Here is a 17,534-nt window from a genome sequence, read left to right on the forward strand (position 1 = left end):
GGAGGCAACTGCAGGCAAATCTCAAGGCTTTTGCTGTGAAGGGAGAACAGTGGGGCAGGAGCTAGAGGAGGACATGGGGGACAGAGGAGGAGCCCTGAGCTTCTGACCCATCGCTTCTGTTTTTTCCCTGAAATCAAGGTGAGGCCATTGCTGGGGGAGGGTGAGCAGGGATGCAAGAGGTTAGAGGACAGGGCCGGGCAGCAAGCAGTGCAAGGGGCCTGGAGGTGAAGGATGGCAGGGAGGTGCTGATCAGAGACCTCATCTCAGGGATGTAACCAGGCCCCAGGCAGGAATGGGCCAGGGTGAAAGAGGTCGTCCAAAGGTGGAGGGGATGAGAGTTGGACCAGGAGGTTGAGGAGACTGCAGTTGGGGAGCCTGATTTATGTGTGTGAACAGCTGTGGCTCCCCTGTGGCACCTTGTCCCTTCCACGCAGCCCTGGCCCGGGGCTGGAATTGAGGTAGCGCTCCTATCTGCTAGGGCCTGGGCCTGGGGAGCGGTGGGGATGGGAGTGCATACAGTTGTTTTGGGATCAGACATCTCTCGGAATTCCTTTCCCTTCCTGTTTCTCGAATAGAGCTGGTCATTCTCACTCAACCCCACCCTCTCCAGCCTGGAGTCCTCCCAGGGCCCCCAGCACTCAAGGGTTGGATATGCATCTCTGAGTAGGGAACATGATGTTCTCACCTGGGCAGGGGAGGGACTCAAATCCCAGATGTTCCCCCAACTCCAGCCAGGCCTGGGACTGGTCCATGTGGGGAGGGGCTGGCTGCAAATCATTCCTAAGATTTTTTTTTTTCCAAAACAAAAGGCAGCAAAATTACCAAGAAAATGATTCCACAGGGCCAGAGTGGAGGTGATTCCCAGCATCCTCGACACATACACCCTTGTTACCAGCACATGTGGGAAGTGAAGACTCTAGAGAGGCACTCGGAAAAATTCCCATTGTGTTGGAGGCCAGCCTGGTCTCAGTGGGCCCTACACCTGCACTTTTTTTTGCGATATGCGGGCCTCTCACTGTTGTGGTCTCTCCCGTTGCAGAGCACAGGCTCCGGACGCGCAGGCTCAGCGGCCATGGCTCACGGGCCTAGCCGCTCCGCGGCATGTGGGATCTTCCCAGACCGGGGCACGAACCCGTGTCCCCTGCATTGGTAGGCGGACTCTCAACCACTGCGCCACCAGGGAAGCCCCTACACCTGCACTTTTAATGTACCTTCACTTGCATGTTGTAAACCTGGCCCTTCGACCAGGTCCCAGATGTGAGGCTCACCCTCTTATGTTATAAAATAGTTTCACCCATTTATCAGGTACTAGGATAAGCCACCCTAGTTTTCAGTCATCAGGCCAGCTCTGTCAGAGAGTAGGGGCTGCTTTTTCTGTGAGCCCAAGATGCCCAGCTTAAAGTGAGCACAATGGGAGAGACCACACCGGCCACTGGGCTCCAGCCACCTACTGTAGTTGGGCCTTGGCCCAGCCCAGGCATGTGAAAGGCAAGGCTGGAATCCTCCTAGGCCAATGCCTGTGGGCAAAGCCAAGGGCAGTGGGGGTGGATGCCTTCCCATAAGCCTACCTCTTTCTTCACAGTGGAGCAAGCGAAGGCCCTAGATGAGAACTCCAACTCATCCTCGTCTGACTCGCCTCAGGCAGGAGCTGCCAGCCTGGTGGAACCATCGTGAGTTCTGAGGTAGAAGCAGTGCCTGAGTTGGAGGTCTGCGGGTCATATACCCTCTGTCCCCCAGCTCCATCCTGTTTGGGAAAGTGCTATGGCTTCCAGAGCTGCCGGAGGGAACAGCTCCTCATTTAGAGGTCCAGGCCGATTCCTGGGGGCATCTGAGCCCATGCATGGCCCTATTTCTCACCCCAGGCATGGGGCTGGCTGCACAGCTCTGAGACAGGATGCCAGTGGTCCAAGGTGGCTCACGCAGGATTCTCACTTGCCTGGAACTAATGCACATGTGCCTCAAAGGCCTCTTCCCTGCCTGTCCTACAGGCCTAAGACTTAGCTTCAGGTCCCTTGCTTCTTCAGCTGTCTGGGATGGGCTCATGGCAGGTATGGGAATGTGTACTGCAGGTGTCCCTTCACGCCCAGGCCTTTCATTTTCAGAATAAAAATGTCCAGTTTAACTATGTTTGAATATTATGCTGGAAAGTGCTGGTCTGCTCATCTGGTGGGTCTGGACTTTAGCTCTTCCTTTTTACTTGTTTGCTAGGAAAAAAAAACAAACTAACAGCTGCACACCTCTGCCTCCTCTTTCTGGGGACTGAAGGGCCTAGCCAGAGAGGAGATCGCTGGATCCTAGCTTTCAGCAGCATATACAGCGGCTTTTGACCCCTGCCTCAGTGCAATTCTGCAGAGGGAGGAAGGGCCATGGAGATTTGGCTGGTACTATCTGTTTCGACAGCTCTTCCCCAAGAGCTGACTGGCAAATACCCATTCTTCTGCCTGTCAGGATGGACTGATTAGTGAAGTCAGGTCCTGCTCGCTTTGCTAGTGTCTGGGTAGCTCCCAGTCCCCCTGTGGTTTCATATCCCGGTCTGGTCAGCCTCCTGCCCTGTAGTCTTCAAATGGGCTGGGCATTGCTTGACTCTGTGTACTCAAAGACACAGAATAGAGAGAAATGCCCACAGGATCAAGGATTCTATTTGGGAAAGAGTCAAAGAGGAAGGGGTGGAAATGTCACACAAAAGAGACACTTTCCACAAAATTTGATTCTTAGCACATCATCAGAGAAGACAGCCTAGGCCAGAAAGGCATATCCAGCCAAACTTAATCTTGATATTTAGGATGACTAGTATGAAGATGACAATTTCTGAGATGTCCTTACCTGGAGGGAGCTTTCCTTAAAATCTTAAATCTAGTCTTTCTCTTTTGACAGCTTCCTAGATGCTTCTGTAACCATAATTATGTGATGCAAGCTAAAGCAGTGAGGAACATTGCATGCTTGTGTGTCCAAACTACTCACTTTAATAAGAGGCAATGGGAGCCATACAGAGAAGAACAGCATGACCAAGGGCAACAACAGGCACTGGAAGCATGATCATCCTTGAAATAGGAGACTGGGGCTGCTGTCCATGTGAGTCCAGAAACATGAGGATAAGCTCCATAGCACTGAAGGTCCAGGAATGCCCTTCGGACCCCAGCGTCATTACTCTTGATAATTCCTGGGATTTAAACAGTGTCAGGAACGGCCACAGCAGGTAATCAAGATTTTGTTCAATGAACAAATGAGCTGAGTCAGACCTAATTTCTGACATTCTAATTCAGAACTTAGATAATACTCATCTCATCTGAATTCACAACTGATTATTTAATATGTTCCTGGTTGACACTCTGCATTTCCCCAATCAGGTAACAGTATGTACCACTGGCCATCATCTGTGATAAGGCATTTGTCTGTAGAGAGGATGGGTAAAGGAAGCAAAATTCATATTTAACATGAATGTCTTGTGAAACAACCCCAATTTCCTTAATCACATTATAAGTAATACTGTTTTAACTCTGTTGCTATAAAATTGATGCACTAAGATTGCTAAGGATATATTCAGGTAATTTTTTTTTTTTTTTTAACTTTTGGCCACACCACGTGGAATGCAGGATCTTAGTTCTCCAACCAGGGTGGAACCCATGCCCCCTGCAGTGGAAGCGCAGAGTCTTAACCACTGGACAGCCATTGAAGTCCCAATATTCACGTAATTTTGATGGCACAGATTTCTAGCTTCCTGTTAGAACATACATAGAAAGCAAAGTCCTCCTAAGATATTCACTCTTCAAGGCTGAGACTGTGGACCATATGATCTTGTCATAGTCCTGGCACTTCCTAATTGTTCATAGCAATACCACCACCAAAACCACAAAGGCCAAACCATATTTAATTTTTAAAGCCTTGAAACAAGGTCAGTTTGGCTTTGAGGGTTCAACTACTAGTTTCTTGGGCCCCACGTGGATATTTTTTATATTCACTTATTACTTGGCCCTTTTGTACTGTCAGGTGAAGGCAAGATCAAAGTGGAACATGATTCTGTTATAGAATGAGCTTCCTTTGGACACTAGGAAACAAACTATAAATACAGCAGGCTATCGCAGAGTCATTGCTAGTTCTGGTTACAGCCATGTTACAGAGAAGGAAATAATTAATATTGTCAGACAGGAGATATTTTCTGCTGGGCTTCATTGGTGAGTATATCTTCCCCAGCAAGGGATATATTGGATGCCCTTGTACACCATCCCCAAACAATTCAAATACCATGTTGTCACGGTTAATTTTATGTGTCAACTTACGGGCCATGGGGTGCCCAGATATTTGGTCAAACATTGTTCTGAGAGTTTCTGAAAAGGTGGTTTTGGATGAAAGTAACATTTAAATCAGTGGACTGAGTAAAGCAGATTGCCCTCCCTAATGTGGGTGGGCCTCATCCAATCAGTTGAAGGTCTGAACAGAACAAAAAGCCTGACTCTCCCAAGTAAGAGAGAATTATCCTGCCTGACTGCCTTCAAACTGGGACATCATCTCTTCCTGGGTCTTAAGCCTGCCAGCCTTTGGGTGGGAAATATGCTATTGGCTCTCCTGGTTCTCAGGTCTTCAGACTCAGACTAGAATTAAACCATCAGCTTTCCTACGTCTACAGCTTGCCAACTTGCCCTTCATATCCTGGAACTTACATAACTGTGTGAGCCAATTCCTTATAGTAAATCTCTCTCTCTCTCTCTTTTATTTTTTTGGCTGTGCTGTGCAGCTTGTGGGATCTTAGTTCCCTGACCAGGGATTGAACCTGGGGACATGGCAGTGAAAGCGCCAAGTCCTAACCACTGGACTGCCAGGGAATTCCCATAAATCTCTTTATATATACACACACACACACCTCACACATACACGCTGTTGGTTCTGTTTCTCTGGAGAACCCTAATATATATGTCCAGGCCTCCTCTCTAATTTTTAAGAGCTCACACCCCAATCTCAAAAATGTACCTGCTAGATGAATGCTGTGACGGATAGAACCCTGAAATGAGGACAAACACACAACACAAGGCTGCACCAAAAATTCAGATATGATTTGTCAGCCTTTATTAACCAAAAGCAAAGCTGAGCCCTAGAGTTTCCTTTTAAAAAACCCAACCTTGTTTATGGCAAACAATGATTTAATCATATGTTCAATACTACAGAGCAAGAATTGATCACCTTCTAATCACTTATTCTTCTGAGATTAAAATACAAGTGTAAAACAGGTTAAAATAAGATTCTCCCCAATGATTTAAAAATAATTCCAACTGAGAGACATTTCAAACACTATGTGTAGAACTCAGGACCAAAAAAGACCTTAAAACATTTTTACCTTTGAGGTAGCACAATAATGCTGAATTAGATTTCTTTTGTTACAATGAACTTAGGAAAACAATGAGGAATCTACCTTTTGCTCAAGGTGGGCTAAATGGTTTTCTGCAAATCCCCCATGAGTTTAGTGACAGTTTTCTCCTTTTTTTTTTTAGAAGTATAAAGATAGCCCTGCAGTGTGTAAAAGGAAACCCATGGGAAGGCTGCTTCCCATAAAATAGACATTAGAATCATTGAGGAACGTCAGCAGTCAGGACAGGAGGAACAAGAGGTAATTGTAGTGAAAAACCAAAACAACTTGTATCTTGGCAAGATTGGTTTACAAGTGCATGTCAAGAACAAAAAATTCAACATTAGCCAACTGAAAACAAAATATAAAAGATAACATTCATGGGTCTTTTTCATTTTTCTCTGTGCAAAAATGCTCGTTCAATTTTCCTAAATGAGAGAATTGTTTGTACACTGTGACAGGACATGGAAATGCTGTGTGCCCAGGGGCTGTTGGGTGCCAGTGGCACCTCTCACTGACTACTGTACCGTTGTGACTAGAGAATCTGGGCAATAAGAGGATGAACATGACCTCTCCTGGCTGGAGAATCATTTCTTGACACTTTGCTGCTGAATTTGCTCGTTAAACTGTTCAAAGAAAAGCTCCACCCTGATTTCTAAGAATCTACTGCAATTATACATAACATATTTATATATAAGGACTATGGACTAAGAGGACAGAGCAGATGAACCCTTCCTTCAGAGAATACAACCAAAAGAAGGAAGTGGGTGTGATAAACTGGGGCCAGCAGGAAGAATAATACTGCAGGTTGAACCTCAAGGCTCTCAGGTACATTCTCCACCATGCAAAATCAATAGCAAAGCCAGAAAAGACAGCATGAAGCTCTAAACCATCATAGAACAGTATAAAACAATTATCAAAAAGACCTCTTCCTGGGCTTCCCTGGTGGCGCAGTGGTTGAGAGTCCGCCTGCTGATGTAGGGGACGCAGGTTCGTGCTCCGGTCCAGTTAGATCCCACATGCCACAGAGCGGCTGGGCCCGTGAGCCATGGCCGCTGAGCCTGCGCATCCGGAGCCTGTTCTCCGCAACAGGAGAGGCCACAACAGTGAGAGGCCCGTACTGGGAAAAAAAAAAAAAAAAAGACCTCTTCCCAACACATGCTCCTCCCTGTGAGGCTCAACTCTCAGTGCAGGACTTGCCCAGCACAATGTGGACACCAGAGTCCTGAGCTGAACTTGGTCTGCCACCTTCGATTCCTCATGCTGTAAAGAGAATTGGAACACTGTCAGACTCCTGGCACCTTGGTAATGGCTGTGTCCTTTTCACTCACACTGGTCCCTGTAAAGTCTCCCTTCCTCAAGTCAGATCCTCAAGGGGCCCTATATGCAGTGAGGGTCTGGACTGATGATCCATATGTCAATCCGCAGTTAGAGCAGGAAGACTTAAACCTGATGAATCTACTTTGTAAAACCGAAAGCATCAGTAAGTTGGGGGTGTCAAAGAGGCTTCTATGAAGGGGAAGATTGAACTGGGATGTGAAAGAGGGCAAGATGAGAAGTCCCGTCCCTAGCAGCCTGCGGGAGTGACTGGGTCAGAGTTCACAGCTGGCCCTAACTAATGCTGGCATGTGGGGTGTAAGGGAGCATCCACTCAGTGTTTGTTTATCTATTTTTATTTTTAAAACATTTATTTTATTTGGTTGCACTGGGTCTTAGTTGAGGCAGGCAGGCTCCTTAGTTGTGGCTTGCCAGCTCCTTAGTTGCAGCATGTAGGCTCCTTAGTTGTGGCATGCGAACACTTAGTTGTGGCATGCATGTGGGATCTAGTTCCCTGACCAGGGATAGAACCAAGGCCCCCTGCACTGGGAGCGCAGAGTCTTACCCACTGCACCACCAGGGAAGTTCACCCACTCAGTGTTTAAACAGAGTCCTTACACAGTCTGGGGGCTACACCTCTGTGTCACTCCTGAAGTTGAACGTACCTATTACCTGTGTAAGAAACAGGTATGGTTCTTGTCTGCTAAAGTGCAATATCTGCTTTCTTAATTTATATTTGATAATAAAGCAACACCATAGAAAATAAGAACCTCAGAAAACCGTGGGAAAAACCACACAGGCTTTCCCAGTGCTAGCTGCCTGTTTTGGAGTATTAGTTACAATGTTTCACAATTCTGAGAGCTGTAAGGCAGGCTACCTAGGGCAGTCTGAAAGAGTCCTTCTGCTTTCACTTCATGGAGCACAAGAAAAAGGGAGAATTGACCAAGGTTGTGATGGGTCACCACTCTGAAAATCTCTTGACCATACTGTTCATGGCAAAAGCAGACAGCCTGGCTTAGGAGGACAATGGAAGGTGACCATATGGTCTCTATCACTGTCTACAACAGGAATGACTCAAGCCCCAGCATGTAATCGCTTAGGGATTTATTGAGATATACAAGTTTTAAAAATTCATATTGGAAAGGGCCTCTTGATTTAATATAAACTTGGCTATGACATCCAAATTTATCTTTAGGTAAATTTCATACTGCTCTTAGGATCTCTTGTAGCATCTGATTCTAGGTTATTCTGAAGAAAAAAAATTTCATTCTGAAAGATATCTGGTTAATTACGATAATTCATTAGAATTCCACCTGATATAATCAAAAGGTTTAAAAAGTTTAAAAATACAAGCTAAATTACTTTCCTCTGGGATTAACAACTGGAACCCTAAATATCCCAACATCTTTTTTTTTTCTTTTTTTGCGGTACGCGGGCCTCTCATTGCTGTGGCCTCTCCCGTTGCGGAGCATAGGCTCCGGACACACAGGCTTAGCGGCCATGGCCCACGGGCCCAGCCACTCCGCGGCATGTGGGATCTTCCTGGACCGGGGCACGGACCCATGTCCCCTGCATTGGCAGGCAGACTCTCAACCACTGCGCCACCAGGGAAGCCCATCCCAACATCTTAATTAGAAAGGTCTTTGCAGTAATTCTATGAAATTGTAAATGATGCTGATTTTTAAAAACTAACAAAAAGAGCTGATCTTTAAGATGAATGCCTGAGTCAGCTGACAAACTGATATATATGAATATGTCCAGGGAAATTCTCTAAATAGAGAGTTGGGGTTTTTTTTTCAAAAAAATAGCTGCTTCTTCTTTAAAGAGTTTAAAAATTGATGGTTCAACAGCAAAGCTACATAACAACTCTGGAGTAGAGGGAAAGGTCTCTCTTTGCCAGCACACTGCCATCAGTAAGAGCAACTGGTAATAAGAGATGGGCAGGAGTTGCCCAGGAAAGTATTTAGGTCAGATACAGTGATGGCACTCCCAGACCCCAGCTCCTTATAAATGGACAGCAATTCACTCACACAAACTGCACAGAGATTAAATAAAACAAAATCTACTAAAACAAAATAAAACACCCCCGCCCCCAACCCAGAAAACCTTCCCTGGCTCTCTGCTACCTGTAAAATGTGCTAAACTCAAATTTTCTGCTCTAACGTGGGTTCCGATGTCTAATCAGTGTGCTTTGGGGTGCTGACCTGCTGGGCCCTGGGCAGGGTCTCTCCCTAAGCATCACTGAGAGTTTGGGGACAGCTGTCATGTGTGCCACTGTCAGCAGACAGTACAATGCCACAGGACCACAGACCTCCATCACATCTGCCACCATTTTTGATGGTAAAGCCAAAGGCTACAGGTGTGGACTTTCTCAAAGGACAAATGAGGAAACGGAAGGCTATAAAAGGTTGGGGGAGGGTGTCTACAGTTATACAACAGGTTTGTGCCAACCTGTGGTAACTTCTAAAAGCAACAGTAGCAGCAAGAGAGGAAAGGAAGATGTTTACACTTTGGACTTTGTATCAGGCACTTAAATTTTTGGAGAGACATGCCATTTTGAACCAAAGATGTGAAAACTGGGTTGGAGTAATCATTACAAGTGGCCTAATAATGGGCTTTCAGAAGCAAAGTGGAGGTGTGGGTTGAACCTCTACCCATCCTTTAGTGCTGACTTCCAAGTTTTCTAAACGCCCACAGCCATAGCAATGGCAGTGGTGGCGGCAACAGCAGGAACAGTTCTGTCACATTTTCTGTTTGTGTTCTGTGGCTGACTGGAAGGTTTTGGTGTCACACTGAGAAGGCTCTGGGGTGTGACACACCTACTGCCCAGGATCTATCAGATCCATGCTGGAGCCGAACATCTTCACCAGCTGTTCCTCGTAGTGTGAGATGTTCCTCTTCATGATGTCCATGCAGGGCCCCAGAAGCCTCTCAAATGCTTGTACATCCATAACTGCATTGTTAAAAAGAGATGAGGGAGAGAATAAGTTCTCTACACCAATAATTCAGTCATTTCCCTCATGCAAACCTTTTCTTAAACATATCCATTCATGTTGTAGGAACTGGACTATTGGATACTGGACACTTGGAGAAAGAAGGGATGTTTCTATGTGAACACAGCAGGACTATGTCATCTAAGTTTGAGACTTTGCAGAGCACAGCAGCACTCACCCCCTCTGTTCCCACACAGCCCTGGACACCTGTCTCCATCACTGCTCTTTCCACACAGCCAGGGCGTCTATATGGCTGTTCATAGGCTATTGTCAGTTCTCAAAAATGTTTGCTAAAGGAACACATGAACCCATTTCTGGTTGGTCACACAAACTGTTCAAGCCTAGATGTGAGTGAGAGCTGACAGAGTAAGTCAAGGCTTGCTGATGGGAAAAAAATACTGCATGTTAGAAAAAAAAACAACACTAATGCATATAGAATTTTTCTTACCTAAGCATTTCACATCTCCCACTGCATAAGCCGAAGCAGCTCTGGGTTTGTTGGTGACCAGTGCAAGCTCTCCAAAGTACTGCCCCTTATGGCAGCGGGCAATCTCGACCTCTTGGTTCCCACCATCCTTGTTTGCTTTAGTCTAGAGCAGGTGGAGAACATGACTAGGGCTGATTCCAGAATCACAACTAGGCACGTCCAGTTGCACACACTTAAATTCCCTTTTCAGTACACTTAACAAATTACTTACAAATTCATGTTGCAGAGACTCTAATTGTACCATGTAAACTGCATGGGCTAATCTCAGTGGCCTGGTTTAACCAAATGAGTTGGCTTTTACCAAGAGGTAAGGTGTGTATATATATATATATATATATGCATAATATTATTATAGCATATATTAATATAGTATATAAAATTATGTTAATATACTATATAATAATGTATATTTTAATATATTTTATATTTATATATTATACATATATGAATGCGATCCATTTGGTAGATGCTGACTCTGAGACACAGGGTAGAAGACAAGGCCTTTTGCTAATTCTTCCTAAATAACGTCAATGCTTCTCATAGGTAAACAGTCACAATTCAGGGCTACTTCTTTTTGACTTGAGGCCATGCTTTTCTCGGACAATACTTTACGGCGACACATTTTATTTTTAGGTACTACCTTCATCTTAAGTTAGTGGTCCCCCTACCATATTTGTTTAGAAGAGTTAAGTAACTAAATATTTTAAAAAGTAATGTTCAACCTTGAAATTTGGTGGTTTAAGAAATCAAGCAGGTTATATTTTGTGCTTTTCAAATTACTGAAAATAAGGTACTATATTTTATTCACTATCTAGAGTTTCTTATATTTTTTAAACAAATCCGTCTGCTAAGCTAAGCAATAATTTAAGTAAAAAAATACTTATAACATTAATAAGAATTAGTCTAAATCTTTAAGAACCACTTTGTTACAGGCAGATAAATAACTTTTTAGAGGTTAATTTGTTATTATTATTATTTTTTGGCTGCGTTGGGTCTTCATTGCTGTGCGCAGGCTTTCTCTAGTTGCAGCGAGCGGGGGCTACTCTTTGCTGTGGTGCGCGGGCTTCTCATTGCGGTGGCTTGTCTTGTTGCAGACCACGGTCTCTAGGCGCATGGGCTTCAGGAGCTGCAGAGTGTGGGCCCAGTAGTTGTGGTTTGCAGGCTCTAGAACGCAGGCTCAGTAGTGTGGCACACGGGCTTAGCTGCTCCGTGGCATGTGGGATCTTCCCGGACCAGGGATTGAACCCATGTCCCCTGCACTGGCAAGCGGATTCTTAACCACTGCGCCACCAGGGAAGTCCCTGAAGGTTAATTTAGAAAAATAAACAAAAGTACCACACTGGCTTACATGGTTTGAATTGTGCTCCTTTCACACTTCTGCCCTGACCTGCCTGCTCTGAAGTTGATCTGCCCCTTCCAAGCCAATGCTCTCTTTCCAATTTCTGTCGTATTCTCTGGGACTGCAGACGTGTTCATGTCTACCTAGTCCCTTCTCTAGAGTAGCACTTATCACACTGTACTGTGAACACCAGCCCCCTGTGGGTTTTGATACAATGCAGATTCTGATTCAGTAGGTCTGGGGCAGAGCCCAAGACTGAATTTCTGACAAACTCCCCCTTTCCCAACCCAGTGCCACAGTGCTGCTAGACCTACAAACCCAACACTATGCTGTGATCAGTAGGTGTCAATGAATATGAGAAATGTACAAACATATACCAGTAGTCTAAAAACTATAAGTAAAAAAATATATTTTTAATTAGGAATCAAGCCATCTTATAGGCAGTAATCATATTTTTCTTTCTTTCTCCATGCTTAACTTTTACAAAGAATACTCCATAAAAGGTTTTACACTAGGCTGATTTAGTATTATATGTAACTCAGTATTTTAACAAGTTCTTTATTCTTAAAAAAATTGAAACAGGAAATCTGATGATGATGGATTTATGGTAAGAATCACTCTTCCCATCTATAGGTCACTGTGTTTTCTAGGTCTCCCTATCCATCAAATGGCCATAATAATAACTGTCCTAGAGACCTCCCTTCCTAGTACTCTAAAAAGGAAGCTTTTTCATATTCAACACTCACATGTATTTTTTATTATATAATTGCCCCATTTTCTGTTAGGGTGCTTATCCTTTTTCTTATTGATTTGTAGGCCAATATTTCTCATATCATTAATTATGTAACAGAGGTAAAGGCAATAGGAACAAGAAAAAATATACTAAATCTTTATCAATGAATGGGCTTAAACATTGGTCATTGTCAGTCACATATCTCACATAATGGTGGTTTTGAAACACTAAACACACTCCACATTTTTAAAGCAAACAGTTACTTTCTGTGCATATACCTGGCATCTGGATCTCCCCTGACATAACTCACACCATCACACATAAACTCACCTTGCTTTTAATCAAGATGCTCACTTCGCCGGACTCTATAATGTAAAAACTATCAGCCTTTTCACCCTAAAGAGGGAGAGGAGGTCAGGTCAGAGCCATATATATGTATTAAAGAGGGACACAGAAATAGATCATTTTCACATTGCCTGAGCTTGAATTGGTATTTATTTTCCAAACCTACAAACCAGTAAATGGCTAACAAATTCAGAACTAAACGAGAGGATCCTGATTGCCAGGGATGTTAGTCCAACTATGACTGACAAACATCTCTCACTTCCTAACATGGAGTATTCACATCTGTCTCCATGAATATGCCCCGGCTGGTAACTGCACAGAGCATCAGTCCGCGCACCACAACGAAGAGTAGCTCCCCCGCTCGCCGCAACTAGAGAAAGCTGGCGCGCAGCAACGGAGACCCAATGCGGCCAAAAATAAATAACTAAAATAAATTTATTAAAAAAAAAAAAAGAACAAAAAATTTGGAGGGCTTAAACTATCTGATTTTAAGATTTACTCTGTAAGGCTACTGTAATCAAGACAGTGCAGTATTATTAACAGAGAGACAGACATTGATCAATGGAACAAAAAGAGACCAGAAATAGACCCAAACATATATGGCCAATTGGTTTTCAATCCAAGTGTCAGGCAATGGGATAGGAAAATCTCTTCAACAAATGGTGCTGAAACAACTGGGCATCCATATGAAAAACCCTAACCTTATACCATGTAATTAATTCAAAATGGATCATAGATCTAAATGTAAGATCTAAAACTATGAAACTAGAACTGCACGGCTCAATACAGTAGCCACTAGTCACATGGGCCTACTGGGCACTTGAACTATGGCTTGTATAGATTTATAGGTGCTGTAAGTGTAAAATACACATTGAATTTTAAAGACTGAATATCCCCCAAATGTAAAATATCTCATTATTAAATTTTTATGTCACTTAGATGTTGAAATGTAATATTTTAGATATATTAGGCTAAATATATATTATTAAAATTAAGTTCACCTGTTTCATTTTTTTTTAATTTGGCTACTAAAATATTTTAAATTGTATGTGACTCACATAATATTTCTATTGAACAGTGCTTGCCTAGAGTAAAACAGGAGAAAATCTTACTAACTGTGCAAACATTTTTTTTTAATAGGGCACAAAAAGAGTGAATTACAAGAGAAAAAAATGACAAACTGGACTCGTCAAAATTAAAAACTTTTGCTTTTTAAAAGGTATTATTAATAAAATGAAGAGACAAGCCATGGCCACAGCCACATTTTGGGAGAAATATTTGCAAATCATTTGCCTGATAAAGGATTTGTTCTCAGAGTACATAAAGAATTCTTACAACTCAATATATTAAGAAGCCAAATGACCGAATTTTAAATAGGGCAAAAGATGTACTTCACTGAAGAAAACATATGGATGGCAAGGAATCACAGGAAAAGATGCTCACCATCATTAGACATTAGGTAAATGCAAAATAAAACCAAAATGAGATACCACTTCATACTAGGATGGCTAACATTAAAGACTCGATACTAAGTGCTGATGAGGATACAGAGCAACTGGAACTCTTGAACATTGCTGGGGGAATGCAGAATGGTACAGACATTTTAAAAAACATTTTGGCAATTTGTTAAACCTATGTTTACCATATGGCTCAGCAATTCCATAAAAACATATGTCTATACAAAGACTTGTACGCAAATGCTTATTGCAGCTTTATTCATAATTGCCCAAAACTGGAAAGACCCCAAATGTCTCTCAACTGGTGAGTGGAAAGATGAATTATGGTACATCTGTATAATGAAATACAATACAGCAATACAGAAATACAATACAGCAATAAAAAGGAATGATCCTCTGATACATACAAAAACATGGATAAATCTCAAAAACATTATGCTAAGAGAAACAAGTCAGACACAAAAAACTACACATTATATGGTTTCATTTATATGAAATTCTAGAAAAGGAATTTTTAGAGCGATAGAAAGCAGGTCAGCGGTTTCCAGGAGCAAGGGAGCGGGTGAGGGGATTTACTTAAAATACAAACAAGGGAGCTTTTTGGGATGACATAAATGCTGTACACTATGATTATAGGGATGGTTATAAAACTCTCAAATTGTATACTTAAACTTGGTAATTGTACTGTATGTAAAATATAGGGTAACAAAGTTGACCAAACAAACAAAACAACATAAAGCATAGTTTCTGCAGTAGGTCTGGGGTGGGGCCCAGGCACTTGAATTTCTAACATTCCTATATGATGCTAATGCTGCTAGTCCTGGGACCTCACTTAGAGAAGCCTTGGTCTAGAGACACTGCTGAAAGGGGTCTATAATAAGGTGGTTATCATCTTAATTTGTGTCCATTCTGCATCACCACCTAGCATTCCTATCTTCAAGAACACAGACATCCCAGAAAGCACTGTGGTTTTTCATACCTCTTGACATACCTCCTGAAGGTCTGGGTCTTTTCAGGATTAAGTAGAGGTCCTTTGGGAGTAAATTAAAGCACCACAGCTTCAGAAGCAAATGTGGCCAGTCAGCATGTCCCATTTCTGCAACTCAGCTCTACATTCTTACCATACTAGGATACCTGCCCTGGAACAAAGCTTACACCCACAGGCCTTTGCTCACATTGTTCTCTTGCCCTGAAAGATCCTTCCCTGACCTCAACTGCTGGAACTGCACTTGTTCTTTAAGCTTAGCTCAAAGGGCATTTCCTTCATGAAACCGTATAGAATACATCCTGTTCTATATTCTCACTGCCACTCTTTTTTTTTTTTTTAATTATTTATTTATTTACTTATGGTTGTGTTGGGTCTTCGTTGCCGCACACGGGCTTTCTCTAGTTGCAGCGAGCTGGGGCTACTCTTTGTTGCGGTGCATGGGCTCTAGGCACACAGGCTTCAGTAGTAGTGGCTTGTGGGCTCAATAGTTGTGGCTCATGGGCTCTAGAGCACAGGTTCAGTAGTCGTGGCACATGGGCTTAGCTGCTCCACGGCATGTGGGATCTTCCCAGACCAGGGCTCGAACTGGTGTCCCCTGAATTGGCAGGTGGATTCTCAACCACTGCGCCACCAGGGAAGTCCTCAGTGCCATTCTTTTTCCTCTCATTATAGCACTTATATCTGGTCCTACTTGTCTATCTTAGTAAATATTTACCGAATCAAACCAATTTCTAATTAAAAGAATTATTAACAGTGGGGCTATCTAGAAAACAAAGGCATTTAGAGATGCCACTTAGAGTAGACATCATTTTTTTGTTAGTCCTTTTTTCTCTGGAGCATCTCTCTCTCCTTTTATGATAAGCCTGATTAATCTCTGTGGTACTGGTTGGGCCAACTCCACCTCCAGGGCCCAGGGGTGGTCTGGGGATTTAGGCTTGACCAATCTGAGTCTTCCTTCTAGCCCCAGCTCTGGGTTCAGGTATGGACACATTCCCCAACCCAGACCAACCAGACATCTTCTCAGTGGCTCTTTTTTTTTTAATTAAAAAAAATTTTTTTGGCTGCGCCGTGCAGCTTGTGGGATCTTAGTTCCCCGACCAGGGATCGAACCCATGCCCCCTGCAGTGGAAGTGCGGAGTCCTAACCACTGGACTGCCAGGGAATTCCCCTTCCCAGTGCTCTTGCCAGAACCACTGGCAGAGAAGTTTTAGACTTGGAAAAGTCTATAATACTCTTTATATATAATTAAAAATGGAAACATAGTAGACTAGGAAAATTATTACAGAGCACTCATCATAATGTTCCAGTGTGATGATCCTTACAGTACCCAAAAATAACATGACAAAAAGGTACAAAGGAAACATTAAAGATACCTTACAAATCTGGTCAGTCACTGAAGACTGGTTTGTGTTAGATTAGCTAAAAGGGACTTTGTGCCAAACATAGAGAGAAGGTACACAACCTTTCGACCTTCTCCAGGTTTTAACAGTGATGCAGGAAGCTTACTCAGGGTTAAAAGAAAATGACATCCAAAAGAACAAACACCAGAAGCCAAGGAAAGGTGAATGGAGGCAAGAGATGTGCATAAGTCAGTGAGCCGAACATCAATGGGCTTTAGAACACTCTGCAGGAAGTGTGCCTGCGTATAGTGCAACATGAGCTCCCCAAAGTGACAGGACAAATGATGCACTACTCCTTCAGGAGGTGGCTTCCGGGAAAGGTGCTGCACAAGGCCCCCACTCACCTGAGTGATTATGCGCTCTCCATCCTTATAGACCTTTTCTCCTATTACATCCACAATCTTCATTCGTTCTGACACCTGAAACAATTAACATACAAATTATAAGGAAACGTCTTAATTGAAAGTCACAAATAGTATCTATACAACATTGAAATGGGCTAGAATAGTATGATTTAAGAAATCTAACGAGAATCGTTTTAACAGCTTTGCTTAAATCCCCATAAACAGACTCTTATTAAAATAGGCTTTACCTCTAGTGATTTAAGAAGCAGCACAGATTCAATAAATGATTCAAACATCTTCCTCTTTTTTGCATTATTTTTCACTATGATTCTTCTAAACGTCACACGGTCCTATAAGAAAGGATATGAAAATTCTGGTAAATGCCTGTATAAGGGAGCATCTATGGTTTAATTAACTATGCCACAGCAAACATTAGAGGTCTCTGGAAGGTACTGGGTCAACTGAGTGTTTAATGATATTTCAATCTGAGTCATTGCTATGAGAAAAAGATCTGTAGCCTGAGCCAGACAGATGTCTCACATGTTGTCACCTGCTATCAAGTACTCAATGGGTGCCACCTATGGGTCAGTCATAAATAGAATACAAAATTTAAAACGTCCCAATCAAACATTTGTGAGCTCACAGTCACTGTTTAATGTGAAAAGATGCACTTTCAAAAAAGGGAGATAAAACAATCAGATGGTTCTTACCCTCAAGGACTTTATAATCTCAATGGGGAGACAATACAAAATTTATAGGAATAAAAAACTACAGTCCAAGACAGCATATGAAA

General features: G+C 42.9%; 1 protein-coding gene across 1 annotated transcript in view; it reads right to left on the reverse strand.

Annotated features, from left to right (window-relative positions):
- Positions 1-6,461: 6,461 nt before the first annotated feature.
- PRKAR2A (protein kinase cAMP-dependent type II regulatory subunit alpha) overlaps positions 6,462-17,534 on the reverse strand; it is a 78,885-nt gene continuing 67,812 nt past the window's right edge. The window contains exons 7-11 of the mRNA XM_029243003.1: positions 16,990-17,091; positions 16,742-16,816; positions 12,538-12,603; positions 10,097-10,238; positions 6,462-9,608 (exon numbers count right to left, since the gene is read on the reverse strand). Of these exons, the coding sequence (XP_029098836.1) occupies positions 9,475-9,608; positions 10,097-10,238; positions 12,538-12,603; positions 16,742-16,816; positions 16,990-17,091 (519 nt within the window). The 3' untranslated portion in view covers positions 6,462-9,474. The remainder of the gene's footprint in view (positions 9,609-10,096; positions 10,239-12,537; positions 12,604-16,741; positions 16,817-16,989; positions 17,092-17,534) is intronic.

This window comes from Monodon monoceros, unplaced genomic scaffold (genome assembly GCF_005190385.1).
Source record: "Monodon monoceros isolate NGI ecotype Baffin Bay Population unplaced genomic scaffold, NGI_Narwhal_1 Super_Scaffold_3, whole genome shotgun sequence".
NCBI lineage: Eukaryota > Metazoa > Chordata > Mammalia > Artiodactyla > Monodontidae > Monodon > Monodon monoceros.